Source organism: Asterias rubens, chromosome 4 (genome assembly GCF_902459465.1).
Source record: "Asterias rubens chromosome 4, eAstRub1.3, whole genome shotgun sequence".
Classification (NCBI taxonomy): Eukaryota; Metazoa; Echinodermata; class Asteroidea; order Forcipulatida; family Asteriidae; genus Asterias; species Asterias rubens.
The window spans coordinates 2,731,787-2,752,188 of record NC_047065.1 but is presented as its reverse complement, the minus strand read 5'-3'; the positions used below and the strand labels follow the sequence as shown (position 1 = coordinate 2,752,188).

The 20,402-nt window shown below is 38.1% G+C and overlaps 1 protein-coding gene and 1 long non-coding RNA gene across 2 annotated transcripts; both read left to right on the top strand.

Moving 5' to 3' along the window:
* Nucleotides 1-550: 550 nt before the first annotated feature.
* LOC117289275 (transcription factor 25-like) lies at nucleotides 551-17,328 on the top strand. The gene is made up of 14 exons (XM_033770322.1): nucleotides 551-960; nucleotides 1,554-1,736; nucleotides 2,546-2,751; nucleotides 3,174-3,290; nucleotides 4,945-5,041; nucleotides 6,075-6,174; nucleotides 10,768-10,954; nucleotides 11,354-11,459; nucleotides 12,678-12,809; nucleotides 13,564-13,652; nucleotides 14,095-14,253; nucleotides 14,797-14,967; nucleotides 15,921-16,002; nucleotides 16,794-17,328. Exons 1-14 carry the CDS (start codon nucleotides 814-816, stop codon nucleotides 17,001-17,003), a joined length of 1,986 nt encoding a protein of 661 aa, XP_033626213.1. The 5' UTR covers nucleotides 551-813; the 3' UTR covers nucleotides 17,004-17,328.
* On the top strand, nucleotides 6,393-9,706 carry LOC117289276. The gene is made up of 3 exons (XR_004518932.1): nucleotides 6,393-6,568; nucleotides 7,372-7,468; nucleotides 8,502-9,706. It is a non-coding gene; the product is annotated as an uncharacterized LOC117289276 (long non-coding RNA).
* Nucleotides 17,329-20,402: the final 3,074 nt, after the last annotated feature.

Here is a 20,402-nt window from a genome sequence, read left to right as displayed (position 1 = left end):
TATTAAGTAAGTTGTTTACCATCCTTACCATGTTAATGTTTGTAACAATAACAACTAGTAACTACAATACAAAATCACCGACTTGTCTTGGCCTTGGGCTTGGCGACAAGAACTAATTAATTAAGAGTAAGAAGTGCTGATAAAATTGCATTATTTTTTTCTATTTATAGCTCAAACGAAATGAAAGTATACTTACGCAAAACAATTAATCTCTCCTACTTAAAATATGCAAATCTGCAATGCATAATGTCGGGTTTTTTGCTGCAAAAAGTGCAGTCAATTACAATAAAATGATTGTTCAGCGCTTATGTTTTGATTATCTAATTACGCATGGTAACCTTTCCTCTAAAACAGTAAATAATCGTTGCAGACGTCTAGGTAGAAACAGATTCATTGACACTAGCTTGGTACTTGCCATTTGTAACCCGCTTTGCGTTGCTAATGTCCGTACAAGAACAGAACCAAGCTAGAGGGAATGGGGAATGCGTGACGTCGTGTGTGCGGCATACTTGATAGAGTTCAGTGACCACAGACACCGTCAGGGTGTACACTTCGTCATGGGTCAACAATCATCCATAGAGTGAGCCAAGCATGTCAAGGCAAGGAGGAAGACACAAGAAGTTCAAAAACAAGAAGTAACCAAAACAGTGAAATAAAATGTGTTAAAGGGATCCGTGTTAAAGTGCCGAAGTATCGAACTACCTGAATACTCATACTGAACTGAATAAAATACAATAGCACACAATACCATCCATGCCATAACATACTGTGTGTCTTAAAAGTTGGAGTGAAAATTTCACAAGATTTGTCAAGATGTCATCACGAGCAATGAGAAAACTTCATGGAGACAGCATGTTGAATCAACTGCAAGTTCCTTCTTCATCTTCGGAAGATGATGATCATGATGACGTCAGTGATAATCGTGGTGGATCAAGTGTACCAATCAACCCTTTTGATTTAGTGAGTTAATTCTACATTTGTCCAATATTGTTATCCTGCCATCCTCTGAAAATGAAATATTTCCTTTGATTAAAATTTGTGTGTGAAAAATGGTCATGATGGTGGAAGGATACTAAAAAAAATCTGTAAATGTGACGACAGAAAGAGCATTTTTTATTTTATTTTTTTATAACTTTACCTCGGTCCTTTTGGTTGGTAAACTTCCTCTATGGTAAGTTGTTTGCAACAGCTTCTAAGTTCTATTTTCTCTTTTTCATAATTTACTCGCACAAAACAGCGAGTGGTAGTGGAAAAGTTATATGGTGCTTCTGCAGCCCATGGAATTGCCGGTACGGGTAGCGGACATCTGTGTATTTTTTGCATTCACGACAAAGGTTAATATCACAATTTAGTTGCTATATGGATTGATTGATTGGGGGATTAAAATTTGTGAAGATAAAATTATATTATTAATATTTAATACTTTCTGTCAACTTGAAGACAAATTTCAGAAAAAAATTGATTTAGAATGTCACGCATAGTTAAAATAACTCTTTTCTTGACTGGCTTTGTCAGACTAAGTTACCAGTAATAATATCTTATCTTTCAAAAAGTTACAAGAGGAAGAAAATGAAGTGGAAAGTGATGGAGAGAGAAGAGACACGTCAATGCAAGGAAACCATGCTACGTCGACGCAGAGTGAAACAACCTCATCAGGAGCAAAGAAGAAGAGGAAGAAAAAGAAGAAAAAGAAACACAGTGAAGCGGAGATCAACGTCCAAGATGCTCCTGAAGATGTTTGTATTAGGCCGAGTAAAGAAAGAAACATGTTTAGCGTCCGAGTTTTGTTTTAAAAAGGAAGGAGGAGGGGCTTTTTATTTGTTATTTTTTATTTCAAGATGGTCGCCTTTCTTTTTAAAATGTCAAATATCCATTGTTTTTTCTACTGCTCAAACACACAATACATAAATGAAACATTTTGGTCAAGACATTCAGACAAGACATTCAGATTGTTTTAGCTAAAATCGTTTGAAATAACCTTTTTCATAATAAAAAAAAATTTAAAAAAAGGAGGCGGCCTCTAAAAAGGAAGCGGGCGGGGACGCTAATCACATTTCTTTTTTTACTTGGCCTTATTGCTAGAATGTATCCTTATCCACTGAAAGATTTATTCTGGTTGTGAAGCCAGGTACTCTCAGAAAAGCGAACTTAATCACAAATTGGCCAATAAGAAAAAAGAAAAGAAGAGAAGGAAGGAAGAAAAGGAAGGACGGTTCAGTTTTAGTTTCATATCGTTTGAATAAACCTAAAGCCTCCATCAACTTTCAAGATCGGCCAGTGTGAAACTGTGCCCGGGTAACTGGGGTAAACAAAACTCATCTGGCCTCCCCAGGGCTGTGTTCAATCGGGAGTAGTGATACAGTGTGAAAATGGCTTATTATTCGTTTTTTTATTGGTGGTTAATAAAAACTTTGTACGGTTTTAAGGAGCGTCACAAAAAGTCCTGACATCTCAAATTTGTCAACTACTTTTCACATTCTCTACAAATTTGTGATTATGTCTTTAATTGACTTTTAAAATGATTGAACATTTCATGAAACTACAGGAAGATGAAATTGATGCAAGTTTACGACAAGTAAACGCAATGCTTGGCACATTGCCAAATGGACCATCAGAGCCAATATCCACTGCATCCTCATCTGTTACCATAGATACCAAGGCAGTGTTAGCCATTGAGCACAAGAATCTGAACGCAGAGAATGAGATGAGACGAATCTTTGGATCCATGGTAGTCAGGCAGAATGATCAGAGGTATTGATGTAGATAGTGGGTGTGCGGGACTGCGGGGTTCCAATCCTGCCCAACACTGTTATTTTGATGACTGTAAGTTCAGATCCCACCGCTGCCACCATGTAGTATTAGGCAAGAGACTATTGAGTAATTTAAATTCATTTTGGTTTTACCCTTGCATCGATGTGTGTTAGGACTGTATACTTGGTACTTTCCCGAGTTCTGTGAAATTGAAAATCAAAGGCATATTACTTGGGTGGGATTCGAACCAAAGACCTTTGCAATTCTAGAGCAGTGACTTACCGTCACTAGACCATCGAGATTGCATGGTAGCTAGAGGCCAGTCAAATCCTATATTTTAGCAGCGGGTACCGCAACAATGTAAAAGAAGCTATTTTTGCTTGAACGTTTTGTTTTTGTTTTTATTTATCATTCTTTTCCAGGAGAAGAGGAAGACGTAAAACTTATCAACGATCAACATGGTTAGTCAATCCCAAAGCAGAATGGCCACACATAGGAAAAACTGGTTTGTCCATGACACAACTTGAAACTAAAGGCGGGTAAGATAATAATAATAATAACATAACATTTATAAGGCGCACAGTATCTGGAATGGTACGATTCAAAGGCGCCGGAAGCTAGCAAGCTGACAAATTAAACAGATGAGTCTTGAGGTTGTGTTTGAAAGTAGACAGATCAGGTGTGTCCCTCAGCCCGTCTGGCAAGGAATTCCAGAGTCGTGGTGCGCAGCTGGTAAAGGCACAGTCTCCGTAACTTGCCAGACGAGTTTTGGGAACATAGAGTATGTGTGATGATGATAATGATCTAAGGCCTGGTCTGATGTTACGTTGTTGTAGAAGATCTGTAACGTAGCAAGGTGCTAACCCATGGAGGGCCTTGAATGTGAGAAGCAAGATTTTGAATTGTATTCTATGTTTTACAGGAAGCCAGTGGAGATTATATAAAATGGGTGATTAGTTGTATTGGAACTTGGCCTTATAAAACAAGTTTTATTTGTCACAATGAATCCCTACTCACTATGAATGAAGTATATAATAAAGTGTACCTTTAGAAGTTTCAGCTTCAGTTTCAGAAAAAAAAAGTGTAAATCACAGAGCAATGTTTTCAAGAGAGGCGCGTTAACTGTTGTACATGCTGAAATGTCTCACTGGGACGAAAGTTAATTTTGTGAAAATGTTTTACTAATTTCTCAAAAACCTACAGCACCTCAGCAAGTAATATTGTAAGGGAAGCTTTCTCAACCATTATCTATAAACCGTGTAAGTTTAATGAAAATCTGTGGACGTGTGTGTTTTAGTGTCCTACAAAACGTACCCAAATCTATTAAAGACACTGGACACCTTTGGTAATTGTCAAAGACAAGTATTTTGACTTCGTGTATCTCAACATATGCACAAAATAGCAAACCTGTGTAAATTTGAACTCAATTGGTCATCATAGTTGCTAGATAATAATGGAAGAAAAATTACCCTTGTCACACGAAGTTGTTTGCTTTCAGATGCTTGATTTCGGGACCTCAAAATCTAATTCTGAGGTCTTGAAGTCAAATATTTTAGTGGAAAATTACTTCTTTCTCAAAAATTAAGCTACTTCAGAGGGAGCTGTTTCTCGCAATGTTTTATACTACCAACATCTCAGCATTGCTCGTTTACAAGTAAGGTTTTATGCTAACAAAATAATTATTGGCATAAAACCTTTCTTGGCGACGAGTAATGGGGAGAGGTTGATGGTATAAAACATTGTGAGAAACGGCTCCCTCTGAAGTGCCATAGTTTTTGAGAAAAAAGTAATTTTCCACGAATTTGATTCTGAGACCTCAGATTTAGAACTTGAGGTCTCGAAATCAACCATCTAAACGAACACAACTTTGTGTGACAAGAGTGTTTTTTTTTCTTCTTTCATTATTATCTCGCAAGTTTGATGACCGATTGAGCTCAAATTGTCACAGGTTTGTTATTTTATGCATATGTTGAGATACACCAACTGTGAAGGCTAGTCTTCTTTGACATTTACCAATAGTGTCCACTGCCTTTAAACCGTGTAAGTTTAATGAAAATCTGTGGACGCGTGTGTTTTGTGTCGTTCCAAAAAGAAGCCAAACCCTTTAACAGCGGGATTGGACCCTGGGTATACCTAGAAAATTCAAACCAAAAATGAAACATATCTGTTTATATCATTTTACAATTTCAACAGGAATCATTTCTTCACACTGGAGCACTCCAAGGATTATCAACAAGTACAGTTTCAATTTCTAGACGCAGTTGAATCTATGAATCCACAGAATCTTACGGTAATACCACCCTACCAGGTTGTAAACATTTGACGAAAAGTTGAGAATTTTTCAAACTAATCAAAACAGTACTTCAAATAGCAGGAAAAAATTCATATGTTATGTTTTTTTTTAAATACTACTACTACTAATAATAATAATAAAATGTTTGGTTAAGTACACATTGCCGAAATTGCATGCACGTTTTTCCAGCATTAGGGATGGAAATTTTTGGTCCCTTTTGGAGACCAAGGACAAAACAAAAAGGAGGTGTCGTGGCGGAGCAGTTTAGAGCATCGAACTGTTAACCGAACTCTGGTTTATGTGATCAGCAGAGGGTGGGTTCGAGTCCCGGTCGAGTTGAGTCCTGGTGGAACACTTGTGTCCTTGGCCCAATTTCATAGCGCTGCTTAGCGGCTGTTTTTTGCTTACTGTGCGATTTTTATTTCATAGCGCTGCTGACCGTAAGCACACGAAAAGGCATGCTAACCTTCCGGTGCTTACCGCACGAAAATAAATGACGTCACAATGCAAATCCACGGTAAACACGCAATATGGCCGCCCAATTTGTCTGCTACAGTAAGCACGCAAATTTGCTTACCGTTAAGCAGTGCTATTAAATTGGGCCCTTATCCTAACTCACCTCTGTCTTTATTTCTATTGGGATGAGGGTCATAATGGGTGTGCTCATCTTCGGTACCCTGTGGAGACCAGGGACAAATACAAAAAAGAGCCTGTGAGTGACCAGAAGAGGGACCTATTTCCCTCAGCATTCGGCCTCTGGAATCAGATCCCTCTTCAGGGGTCGATTTCACAAAGAGTTAGGACTAGTCCTAACTTAGGGCTAGTCCTAGGAGATATTAAAAACGTATGGGTAGTCCTAAGTTAGGACGAGTAACTCGTCCCAAGTCGAGATAAGACTAGTCTTAACTCTTTTTGAAATCCACCCCTGGTCATTAAAGACCCTCGGGGGAAATAGACGCACACTTTTTACCTCATTGCCAGTCAATATGTGTATATATATAAATTAGGATTTGATGTTGTTTTCATGAAGGCGTTGCTGCAGATGCATCCATACCACATTGATACTCTTCTTCAATTGAGTGAAGTCTGTAAGATGAGTGAGGACAGACAGATGGCTGCGGAGCTTGTTGGTAAGGACTGAGAACAGTTTATGTTCGGTTATTTTATTCCTAGAGCGTTTTCGAATCGAAGGCTCAGGCTCAGGCTTGGGCTTCAGACTGATGCAGCCATTTTGAAGCCGCGTACGAATCGGAGGCTCCGGATCGGGCTTCGAATTTGAGGCTTCGATTTTGGCTGAAAACAGCGCCAGGCGAAGCCTCCTCAAGAGGTGGCTTCGCTAGGCTTCATGACGTCAGATTCGTGATGATAAATCTTTTTCTTGCGGCAGCCATTAAAATCCTCGGTTACCGTTCAATAAAATTGACAAATTTGGCTCTTTTGATTGTGTTTTACTATTAATAACAACAGTCTTCACCTGATATATCACCCATGAGAAGGCGAACAATTTGCATCAATGATATTAAGGTAAGTTTTGATATATAATGTAAATTTTTATGATAATTTACTTCGCGTTAAAAATGACGTGTGCCCATAAACTTAGTGCTGCATCTAATTCGTGAAAATTGTCTTTTGGTTTTATTCTCAACATTTACTGATGAAGATAAGCTACATTCGGGAATTATTTGACAGGATAATATTTGTGAAAGTAGGGCCTGTCTTCTTAACTTGGTTATGGTCTATTTTTCGTTGGCAGAAAATTAAAATTCCTTGTCTGCTGATTAAAAACGACACTTCTTTATTATTTTTTATAATCCCAAGGCCGAGAGCTGGATAGTGATATTATTAGTTATAAATCTTGCGGTTTCGTTTAAGCTGAACCGATTATTTTATATAAACATTACATTGAACACTCTTGTTACTTATGAATAATATTTCGCTTTGTTCCTTTTTTTCAAGAATGTTTTTGTTGTAGGCCTACTTTTTTAATAATAATATTTCATATTGTTTACTTCTGACTGATGTACCGGGTAGTAATTTATTTGAGTTTTCTGAAGGGAAATACATTTCTTGGCAACTAAAAAAAAAAGGTTACATGATTACATAAATTTAAATATTAGCCATGAATGAATGAATGATGATACATGTACACCTGCATCAACTTATTAAGCAGAGGCTATATAAGTATGGGTTGGGTGTTGAGATGGGGGGGGGGGACTTTGCTAGAAAAACACCTTTTGCTTGTGGACTAAGGATTCCAACTTTTTTGTAGAAGAGGACTGGCATTCATCAACATTCTTACTTGTATTAACTTTCATTGTACAATGTAGATTTGGAAGAGTGACTTTGGTGTGAGGAAAACCACCCGGCCGAGGTTCAAGTCTAATAGGGGCAAAAGGATACTTGAACACTGCCCATATCTGTCAGGTATGGTTTGAATCACAAAATTGGTTTTTACCCATATACACCAATGTGTGTTATATAAGCACTGTATACTCAGTACTTACCTGAGTTTTGTGAAAACAAAAATCACAGGCAAATTACTCAGGTGGGATTCGAACCCACAACCTTTGCAATTCTAGAGCAGTTTCATGCTAAACTAGACCACCGAGTTTGCCCAGTAGCTGAGGCAGTTTGAATCCTAAATTTTAGCAGCCGGAACTGCAAATGATATTAAAATTGCACCAGGTTACGAGTATTCAGTTTGGTTTTTACTCCGGTAAGTATTGAGTATATAGTGCAATTACCACATCGGTGTTTATGGGTTAAAACCAAAATGAATACTATAAATATCAAGGCTGTGGTATTATTCACTCAGAAAAAGACGACGGTCTAAACCCACCCGTATACACTGTGCGTAGTAATCACACCGCACGACCCACCCGTATACACTGTCACATTGCTGAAGTAATCCGCACTCGTACCACTAACCGCATGCTGAGGCTGTGTACGGGGGCGTCGTGTCGTGCGATGTGCCGGATGTGGTTAATTTTACGCTCAGTGTACAATGTATACGGTAGTTGCGTTTGTTCGGAGTGACAATTTGACTGCCTTAGCAAGGCTTAGCAAGGCTAACCCGACATCCTTTTGAGATGTTTCCGATAATCAGTGGTGATCTGGAGTTCGAGAGACTTCCAAGTCAATCCCCTCTTGAATGTTGACCTTTGTTTTTTATATCTAAGGGGGGGGGGGGGTAATAGAAAGTAAACTCTCTAAACCAACATTAAATCCCAAGAGCTAAAAATCAATTTTGTTTAGATACATTGTACAATGATCACCCAAATGGTATGATAATGCTATAATTTTGCAATTTATAATGTTGAGGGCTGCATTGATTATTTGATCATACATGTACTCAAGCATTGATTATTTTATTATACTCAAGCATTGATTATTTGATCCTACTCAAGCATTGACTATTTGATCATACTCATAAGATTGTATCTTCTTCTCATTTCAGTTACAAGGATCTGCAGAAAAGCATCAATGTGAGAAGCGTAACATGTGCTAGCCAGTTCCGCATCAAAGCGAAAGACCTGTTAGTTCATTTCAGAACAATATAAGATGTCACCAGTAGGCCTGGACAACAAGTGAAGTTTACTACTCATCTAGTGTCAAAAACATTGTAGTCACGACTTTGACAATAGTTGTGACTATTTTAAACTCCTAAGATACATTGCGGCAAGTTGTTTGCCGCAGGCCCAATCAAGTAAAATTTGTGCTAAAAGGATTGAAGTTGTAGGGAATAGGCAAGAGCGACACAATGGGAGACTTTCCAACGCTAGGTGGCAGCAGACTTACCGGGTAAACTTCCATTGTTTACGTAGTTATGAGCTTGCACATAATTCTGCGAACATGGCTTTACCCGGTAAGTCTGCTGCCACCTATTGTCCTAGAAAGTTTCCTAGTCGTGACTGTTTTTTAGTAGTCATGGTAGCACGTCGAGTAACGTGAGTAGTTGAAAAATGGTATTTGTAACTCGACAAGGCAATCAATAGTCTCCACTTCGACACTTGTCTGTCACACTAGTCGCTCAGGCTTAGTCATCAGTAGAGGAAATATCACTGGTGATTAAGCAGAAGAAACTTCACCAGTGTCGATAAAGATAAAAAGCTCAATTCTAACTCTGTAAAGTAACATAAAGCAAACTGACCTGTCCTTATTTGCAATTTTTTGCTAGCAACTATTCTACAGCTGAAAAATACAATTAGAAAAAACTTGACAATTCCGAAATACTAACCTAACAGTTGACGAAATAATCATGTTTCTTGACTTTAAAGTGGAGATCATCATAATTGCAATGAACTTAAAAGTTGTTAAGTAACCTAACATTTTCCCAGCCTCATGGGAGAACACAAACAATCATTTATTAGCACCGTCTTTGTAATCTTAAAAAAAGTTATTTAAACAATCAATTGCTGTAAATTGATACTTCTTTTGTTTAAAAGTAACTCAATTTATGATAAAATAAAGTTTTCATTGTTGTGCAGTATAGCTTGTATGCAGTTTTTACTTGATAGTCGGAGTAATGTTATTTTTATTCTAAAAGAATACTATAGTTTTCAAATAACAGAACATACCTTTCGAAATTTCCCTGCTTTCCAGTTTCAATGCAAGGCATGTTGTTGACATATATTACAACAAAATAAAGCTATGTTTTCAGAACATTTTTGGTCCGTTTCGTTGTTGATGAAAACAACCATCATTTGTTGGCTTTCACTTAAATAAGTCATTTTACAATCAAGTGAAGCTAAAAAGTGGGCTGCTCTAAGTTATTGAGGTATTTTTACAATATTAAACCATCAGAAAGCAAATATGCGTTTGTTACAATACAAATGGTATGATTATGTGTTTTGTGGTGGTGTTATTTTTTGTTTTGTTATACAATCATTAAATAAAAGCCTCGCACACAAAAAGCAGACGACGCACGTTTGTTCTCGTGCATTATTATTTCCCCCATGATCCACCACGAGGGCCACATGAAGCCTAATCCCGCCGTGAAGCCGAAGTGTTCGAAACAATTTCGTCGCCATGTTGTTTATTGTGAAGCCTGAGTCTCACTGAGCCGGAGCCTGAAAATCCCAAGCCTCAAGCCTCAAGCCTGAGCCTTCGATTCGAAAACGCTCCTAGATATATACAATTATTAACTAACTTGTGACATTTTCATTCCAAAAGGTGTTACCATCTTTGAGATACATGTAAAAGGCTGAAAAACCGGAGCGGTTGTAATCCGCAATAGGAGACTTTCCAACACTAGGTGGCAGCAGACATACCGGGTAAATTTCCATTGTTTACGTAGTTCTGAACATGCGCATAATTCTGAGAACAATGGATTTACCCGGTAAGTCTGCTGCCCTCTATCGTCCCAGAAAGTCTCCCATTGGAACTAACAATCTGAGAAACGTTTCATGCAGAACAATTTCTCAGATTTAAATGTTTTAAAAATCCCTCTGTCTAAAACCACATTCGTTTGAAAAGTATCATTTCTCAAAAATGTTATACATTTTAAAGCTACAGTGCTTCTTACCAAGATAAGTTTTTACGGTCATATATTTTTTGTGCGTAGATACCAAAGTTATACCCTCCTTTTACTGGCTGCTAGCTCCAATAATCATTGACTCACACAGCTCATAGTGAATTTGTGGTTACAGTAAATCGTCAGTCAGTGTTACCGAAACAGAATTTCATTTCAGAGAATGATTTCAACCTCTTCTTTATTTCCCCAGAGAGGGCGCTATACAACATTGAGTGTAGTTTCCATACGCTGTTCAGTTTAACGCAAGGGAACTGTCGTCTTGACTACAGGAGGGCAGAGAATCGAGCCGTCTTTCTGGCACTCTTCAGACATCTAGAGTTTGTTGGACAGAGGGGAGCAAATCGCACGGCTTTGGAATTATGCAAATTACTATTAAGGTAAGGTTTGGAATTTTGTTTGTATTCCTACAATGTTTTTTCAACATGTGAAAAAATTCATAAGCATAAAAAAAATTGTAAACAAAATTCATTAAATATGTGAAAAGGCCTGGCGTTTCAACCCTAGCTTTTGAGCAAAACATTTTTGCTCTTTTGTTGGTCAACATATTTTCGTTCATTTGTTGGTTAAAGTATTTTTGCTCTTTAACAGAGTCCTACAAAAAGGGGTCGAAACGTAAGGCCATTAGCTTTTTTTTTGCAATTATACAATAGGTCTTTTTCGTTTGCAGTTTGCATTTAGCAATTTGCAATTTTCTCATTTTCCTAAACTTAATGTGTTAATTAAACGTCAATTTGACCTTTGGCCTAATATCAGTCTGTATAATTGTTTAATTTCAGTCTGGACCCGGACTCTGATCCACTTGGTGTGTTATTGATGATAGACCATTATGCATTGCGTTCTGATCAACATGAGTTTCTGATAAGACTATTTAGTGAATGGGAGGTAAGTAACAATAGCAGTGGATTATTTTCTTGGTTTCCTTGGTATACCATACACTTAACGGAAGTCTGACAAGAAATCAGGCATGATGATGATATTCCTCCTACATTAGTCTGATTTTCGATGTTGTTTTCCCTTTGAAACACAGAATTTTGTGACTGAATAGTCTGAATAGTGTATTAAAGTCGATAATGTAGGTCAGCCCTTGTACTGAATCAAATTTTCCAAGCACCAAATATCATGTCTGCAAGAAATACATCTTGTGGTTTATGATTCGATATCTAAATGAAAAATTGCATTCCTGAGGTGATCCCTCTGCTGCCGCTTTCCAGGGCCCAATTTCATAGAGCTGCTAAGCATAACAATTTGCTTAGCATGATATGTTTGCCTTGTTAAAAACAGGATTACCAACCAAATTTTCACATGATTTTCAGGATAAGCAAACAACAGCTGAATACCAGACTAACAAGCAATATGCAACAAATGAAAATTTGGTTGGTAATCCTGTTTTTACCCAGGAAGAAATTTCTTGCTAAGCAAATTTTTGTGCTTAGCAGCTCTATGAAATTGGGCCCTGGTTGTATTATAAACTTGGGTGTGATCCCTGGTTACAAACCGCAGTTAACGGTTGTATTGCTTCTGACTGGCAGCCGAACAAAGATATTGACAAATAGGGAGACCGCTAACATACAAGCAAGATAACCGAGTTGGTAGAGCGCTGCTTGTTAATCTTGAGGCCATTGGCTTAAATCCTGCTCTAGGAAATTTGTCTTTTCTCGACCCCAAATCATTTTTCAACTTGCCCAGTAAGTTTCCCTTGTAGTTTATTATTACAATGTTGCATAAGTGCGAACAACACATGTCCAAAGGAAAACTCATCTTTGTTTTCTATCTTCATTGTTTTGTACTTAAAATAGTTAATGGCCTGACGTTTCGACCCTAACAGAGTCTTTCTCCAAGTCTTTCTCTTCAGCCTTCGAGAAAGACTCTGCTAGGGTCGGAATGTCAGGCCATGAACTAGGCCTATGTCTTGCATAGGTTCTTATGGTTCATAGGCAGTTTGTAACCGTTAATACTGGGGTGCGTTTTGGTGGTCGTAACCAATGACTGTTTCGGTTGAACTTGCCATCAGTTAACCACTGGTCAGTGACCGAAACAGTTATTGGTTACGACCGCCAAAACACACTCTTTTTTTTTTACTTTGACTGTTCTGTCTGATAGGCCCACAAGAATCTCTCTCAGCTTCCTAACTTTGCCTTCAGTGTCGCTCTGGCCCGGTACCATTCAAATCAAGATGATAATACCACCAAAGCCGACGCTGCAGTACAAACAGCTCTTCTCATGTATCCATCGGTAAGAATCCATGTTCATTAAAGGCACTGGATACCTTTGGTAATTACTTGAAATAATTGTTAGCATAAAAACTTACTCCGTAAAGAGCAACGGATAGTATGAAACATTGTGAGAAATGGCTCACTCATTAAAGGTACTGGACACAGTTTGATAATTGTCAAAGACCAGTCTTCTCACTTGGTGTAACTCAACATATGCATAAAACAACAAATCTGTGCAAATTTAGGCTCAGTGGTCATCAAAGTTTCAAGAAAATAATGAAAGAAAAAAACACCTGTGTTGCACAAATTTTGGTGCTTTCAGATGCCTGAGAAAGTTCAGGCCTGTTGTCTTTCTCAAATTCAAATATTTTAGTGAGAAATTGTCTCTTTCTTAAAAACTTTGTTGAGTGGGAGTCGTGTCTCACAATGTTTTATATGATCAACAGCTCTTCATTGTCGTCTCAAAGTTGGTTTTTATGAAAATTGTGTTTTAAATGGAGGCTAAACCTTTGGTAATTACTCCCAAAAAATTGACCATAAAACCGTACTTTATATTCTTAAGGCCCGGTCACACAGGCCCCGATAACGAAAACGAAAACGAGAACGATAAAAATGCAAGCACTTGATTGGTTGAATGAGCATGGGCCTATTCTGCGTGGAGCAATTCAACCAATCGAGGGCGTGTATTTTTAACGCTTATCGTTTTAGTTCTCGTTATCGGGGCCTGTGTGACCGAACCTTTGTAGCACAATATTTATTTTGGTTCCTACTAGGCCTTGATGTTACTCCTGGAGAAATGTGGCGTCCAGCCAGACGCTGCAGTCAAGAAACATCCATTCTTCTCAGTATCAAGTCATTGCAAGTAAGAAACAAATGACAGCATCCCAAACCTACTTACATAAACAACTAACTTGGTAACTAGCAATGGAGAGCTGTTGGTAGTATAAAACATTGTGAGAAAAAGCTCCTTCTTAAGTAACGAGAAAGAAGTAATTTTCGAGCAAGAAGTAACTTTCCACAAATTTTATTTTGAGACCTCAGAATTAGATGTCGAGGTTCCGAAATCAAGCATCTGAAAGCACACAACTTTTTGTGACAAGGGTGTTTTTTTCTTCAACTATTATCTCACAACTTCGACGACCAATTGAGTTTTCGCAGGTTTTTTTTGTGCACATGTTGAGATACACCAAGTGAGAAGACTGGTCTTTGACAATTACTAATATTGTCCAGTGTCTTTAATACTAATATTTCCACAAATCATCCAATGTTTACCATTTTGTGTCTTGGATGTATTTGTTTTCCAGTCAGCCGAAAGCCTTAACTCAGCTGATATCTCTATATGTTGCACGTAATCATGCCATGTGGAAGGTACCTGAGGTTATGAAGTGGTTAGAGACTAATGTTAGCGCTGTATTACAACGGGTGGACAACAAGGAACCGCTGATTAAAGAATACCAGGCAAAGTGAGTTTATTGTTTATTTATTGTCCCAGAAAACGCAGATGAACTGCCAGTTACAAGAAAGGGATAAACACGGCCGAGCAGTTTAAAGGCATCAAACTCAAGTTCCGGTGGTTAAGTCATCGGGATGTAGGTTCGAATTCTGGTCTGTACACTTGTGTGCTTTACTGTAATTGCTTCTCTTCACTCGTAACAAATAATTCGCATTTAGTTGACCTGGGGTCGATTTCACAAAGAGGACTAGTCCTAGGAGATATACAAATTGCATGGATAGTCCTAAGTTAGGACGAGTAACTGGTCCTAACTCGAGATAAGACTAGTCCTAACTTTTTGTGAAATCCACCCCTGTGCTCAACTCCTGTGAACCATTCGAAGACCATGTGAAAACAGCCATGCGACGTCAAAACTTGCTTCACATTCGCATTTGCAGGAATGATCAACCGGGCTTTGGACTTGTTTCTCAGCAAACATATAAATGTTTCAAGCGTTTGGCTTCACTTTGTCTTGTGGTTATGAAGAAAATTTTGACATACTGTTAACTTTCAGGAGACAGATGAGATATCAAGGAACACCGAGGAATGTTTATCGTCATATTCTTCTAAGTGACATCAAAGATGCGACTCTATCCTTACCTCCCGAGCTGGCTAATACACCTGTCTTGTCTTATGATCCACTCCCTCCAAAAGACTCTATAGTCTCCTATCATAGACCACCAAGGTATAGTATTTTGTATTAGCTCTGTGGTGTTTAGAAAGGTCCTTTAATTTCAGGGTTGTCATCATGCTCAAGCTAGCGCATCGAGCTGATATGCCCGAAATGCAAGCGGATACCCACCCGCCCGATAAGCTTACCTCCAGAGCTGGCTAATACACCTGTCTTGTTTTATGATCCTCTCCCTCCAAAGGACTCGTTAGTCTCCTATCATAGACCACCAAGGTTTGGTGTTGGTGTTGTATATAAGCTCTATATATGGTGTATAAAAATGGTCCTTTAAAGTTGATTTGAAACATATACATGTACTTTGCTGTGATTGGCATATATATTCTTATGAACTTCCTAAGAAAAATGTAAGTGCAAAAACAAATGGCCTGAGGTTTTCGACCCTTGCTGAGTTTTCTCGAAGGCTTAATGAAACGCAACAAACATGAACACGTGTCACATAAGCAGGCAAGTGGAGTTACATGAATAGAGAATTACAGAGAAGCAATGAATAGGGAGACGGGGGTTGAGGGAAGGGACTGGTTTGTCCACTTGAAGTTGGAAACACAAAGGACAAGATAGGAAGATGGAGAAAAAGTTATTAATTAGTTAATAAGGCAGACTAAAAAGGAGGATATTCAGTCTCCTGACGATGACTAGAGCAGGCTAGTCGAAAAACTTTGGGACCAATTTAAGAACTGACCCTGCGGTAGTACAGTTAATCACGATCCTATAAGCTAAAGCAGCAGTCCCAGCCTATTTTCTATACCATCCGCCCGGGTTATAGTTAAAAAAGCAGGACAGTTCTTTTCAGAACTGAGAAGTCTCCCGAACCCCCGAAAATCTACTTTGCGATAGTAGAATACATATTGATACCTCACCATGCAATGCAGCAAATCCTATGTAGAGGATATTCTGGACAAAAAAATGTCTAATAATTAAATCAACTTCCTATGATTGATTTGATGCAGGCAGCAGGGCTCAGGTATCCCGACCGATCGTGGTCTCTTCTCAGAATTCTTCCGTTCCATGATGCCTTCATATTTACCACCAGTAAGTCACTTTCATGTCAGTCCAGTATCAACCAAGGTGTCCTGCTTGATTGGCAAATAATATAAAAAAAATTATTTGAGTACTATATGAGTCCATTGCAGTTAAGCTTTTTAAGACTTTTTATGTCTCTTATATCACGATTTCCTGTAACAATTTCCTATTGCCCTTATTTATTGTGTTCAAAGAATCACAAAGTTGTTGAGGATAAAGACACAGAAAGAACTTGCCAAAATTTTGTCATCATTATAAGGACTCTATCTTTTGGAAAATGAGTCGATCACAACACTGAATTTGAACTTGCAGTCCCTCTTCAAAGGCCATGGACACATTTGGTAATTGTCAAAGACCAGTGTTTTCTCTTGGTGTATCCCGGCATTTGCATAAAATAACAAACCTGTGAACATTTGAGCTCAATTGGTCATTGAAGTTGCAAGAAAATAATGAAAGAAAAAAACACCCTTGTTGCACAAATTTGTGTGCTTTCAGATGCCTAAGAAATGCTTCAGACCTGACGTCTTTCTCCGATTTAAATAGTTTGAAAAATTACCTCTTTCTCAAAAACTACGTTACTTCAGATTGAGTTGTTTCTCAACATGTTCATACTATCAACAGCTCTCCATTGCTTGTTACCGAGTAAGTTTTTATACTAATGAACATTTTTTAGTAATTACCAACATTGTCCAGTGCCTTCAAGCACACTAATTGGCGATGTACAAACTATATGTACATCAGATTGACTGCTTCTTCTATCTCCTGTTTTGCTAATGTATTGTATTGTGTTTGTTTTCTAGCCACCAGGTTCAGCAATACCAGATCTTGCTGCCGTAGTTGATGGAGATAACCCCGAGGGAGCAGCCGGGGGTTACTTGGCTCCTAACACAGATCTAAGGCAGAGTCTAGGAACATTGATGGATGCTATGAGAGACTTACTCCACAGTCTAAGACCACCGGACGGGGAACAAGAAGATGAAAATGTACAAGAAATGGAGGAGTTTGATTAGAAGTGATTAGTAGGGGGAGGCCGTATGCTTCGTTTTTAAAAGAGAAGGGGTTCACCGCGGTGTATCTGGTAGTGCGTTAATCTTCAATCACGAAAGCTGCACTCGAAAGGAAGAAGAAGAAGAAGAAGGAGTGCCCTACTTCGAAAAGGCTCAGACTCTCAAGCCTTAAAGGCACTGGACACTATTGGTAAATGTCAAAGACCAGTCATGCACTTGGTGTTTCTCAACAAAGGCATAATTGGTTGTCGGAAGTTGCAAGCAATAATGAAAGAAAAAAACACCCTCGTCACACGAAGTTGCGTGCTTGAAGATGCTTGGTTTCGAGACCTCAAAATCTAATTCCGAGGTCTCAAAATCAAATTCGTGAAAAAATTACTTCTTTTTTGAAAGCTACGTTACTTCATAGGGAGCCGTTTCTCACAATGTTTTATACTATCAACAGCTCCCCATTACTCGTTACCAAGTAAGGTTTTAGGCTTACAATTATTTGGAGTAATTGCCAATAGTGTCCAATGCCTTTACATAGTTTCTAGAAATAGGACTCCAGTAGAGGAGTGTCTGATGACTCCTCTAAACTAGGAGTGCAGGCCTTTATGCTATGTTTTTAAAAGGGCAAGGGCACCAAGGCAATTTCTCCTTGGTTTGAAGGGCCCTCTATGAAGAAGTTGTACATTTTTACTGGAGCATTTCAAGGGCACCAAGGCATTGACCAGGGGGCATGGAGGCAATCGCCTCCGTTGCCTCTGTGACGTATTGGGCCTCAGGGTGGTGTTTATCAGGGTTGATAAATGTCAGAATTTTATCTGAATTCAGACTTTTTAAAGCCATTGGACACTTTCGGTAAACAGTATTTTCCAAAGGCTCACACTTCGTGTATCACAACTTATATATAAAACAACAAACCTACGAAAATTTAGGCTCAATCGGTCATCGGAGTCATGACATGTGTTTAAAATAAATCTGTGATTCTCGATATCGAGAATTGATATTGTTTTAATGTTTTCTCAAAAAGTAATGCATTTCATGGAATAATATTTCAAGAGAAGTCTTTCACCATTACCTTCTGTAAACCCTGTAACATATTTGTAAATCTGTGAACTTTTAATTTTTATCTGTACCGAAAGTGTCCAATGGCCTTAAGCTGGCCTGGTGAAGAAAATCAGCCGTTATTTCTTCCTCATATAAAGACATCCTGCTCTGTGTTCTGTAGTGCTGCGGACACTGTTTCTTTAAAGCTCTGTGAAATCTAACCCCCCCCCCCCCCCCAGAGGGTTACCAAAAGGTGGACATTCACCCATTTTAACAAATTGTAATCGTATTTTCAGAATGTTTTTTTTTTTGTCAAAAATAACTCTCACTCCTGGTTTATCCAAGATTTATCTGGAAAGTACTCACTCCCAGAACATCGGAGGGGTGGGGTGTTATCTACTCCCCCTTTTGCCCTACTCACTCCCCGGACATTTGGGGGGGGGGGGGGCATCTAAACTACTTTGGTGCTACTCACTCCCCATATGTTGAATATTTATTTCTCTGTCTGAAGGGCGTCACGTTTTATAACCTGGAAGAAATCCTACATTGAATTTGACTACACTGCTAAGTGTGTATAAGGAACTAGTATTGTCTGTAGTATGCAACTTAGTTTTGAACGAGACCATAGCATTTATTTTGTTGCCACCTCAATTTAAAAAAAGATGGATTTAAACACACTTGAAAACTAACAGATTACCTAAAACTGCAATACAAAATATATATCTTCACAGATTTTAAGAACATTAAAAAGAGAAACCAGGCTAAGAAAAAAAAAATAAAAAGAAAAAAAATTGAAAAATGCATACATCACACACCAACCACCTCTCGCTGAATGATTCTACATTATTGGTCATATAGAGGTCGTTCAGACCATGGAGGAATAAATTTATTCCTCCATGTTCAGACACAGTAATAAAGTCGGTTTAACTCGTGGTCCAGAATCAAGTTCAACCCACAAAAGATCACATAAAAAAAACATCCGGTTTAACTATAAACAGACGACCCGTTGACCTCCGTAATCATTACGTCACCACACAGTGACCAATGAACAGGACAATAAACAGGATGTTGGAGTAACGGGTAGCGTTTGCTTTGACCTCTTAAAACCAAAGATAAACGGTATCGGGTTGAACTCAGTGCTGTCTGGACGCAAGGCTCTGAACCCACCGGTTCGGGTACCTTAGTACGCCATCTGAACGTACATTGGGCTTATTATTAAAGAAATAATCCTTTGTTGATGGATTATGTGTTCTGTAGGCCTCAATATTATTGTTGTTCTTTTCTTTCTTTGTTTGACCTGTTCTCATAAATTATTATCAATATTAATATGTGTATGATTTAGTCTTTGGCTCAATCCCTTCATGATGGGGTAAGTGTCTCTAGAGGTTTCTAGTCGGGTGACTAATTCTTTGCTTTAGTGATTTTGGAATGATTGCATATTGCATTTTAAAGGCACTGGACACCTTTGGTAATTGTCAAAGACCAGTATATACCTTTATAATGGTGCCGCAATCTTGAATTTTTCCCATTGATATCAGTGTAAAAAAAACCGAGGCTGGACAAACAAAATAGTCTGGTTCCTATTTGCAAAATTATTATTAGCATTCATTATTTTAATTCAATACAAGGAACATGACAAAGGTAAAATAAAGACAGCATGATAAAGGACTATTCTCACTTGATGTATCAAAAAATAATAAATCTGTGAAAAGTTGGGCTCAGTTGGTCACCGAAGTTGCAAAAGAATAACGAAAGAAAAAACACCCTTGTTGCAAAAACTGGTGTGCTTTCAGATACATAATAAAAGACTGAGACAGGGTTACGACCACAGACATAAAGAACCTAGGTTCTTTTATGTCTGTGATTACGACCCACTTCACAGACCAGAAGGATGTAGCATGGGTATCAACCACTAGGAGCCTGGCTGCTTGAAATATATTTATCGAAAGTATTGAAAATGTGAATAATTCATATCATATGTCATGATAATTTATCCTGAATATGCAAACAAAATAACATGTTTTATTCATATGTGGGTTTGTGTTTAACTTGTCCATAATATCACAATAAACTAAACAAATATATTTCAACTCGCTGTCCATGTAGTTATTGTGCAAATCTTCAAACCATTTCCCTTTCCAGATGGATAAATTAAACACAAACCCACAAATGAATAAAACATGTTATGTTTTGCATATTTAGGATAAATTATCATGACATATGAGTTATTCACATTTTCAATCCATCCACCAATTAGTTATGTTATCAATTATAGATTTATCGCATACGCGCACAACAACATTCGGTCTCAGACATAAAATCAAGAATCATTACAAATATTATTCCATCTACCATCAATTTCCCGCCAAA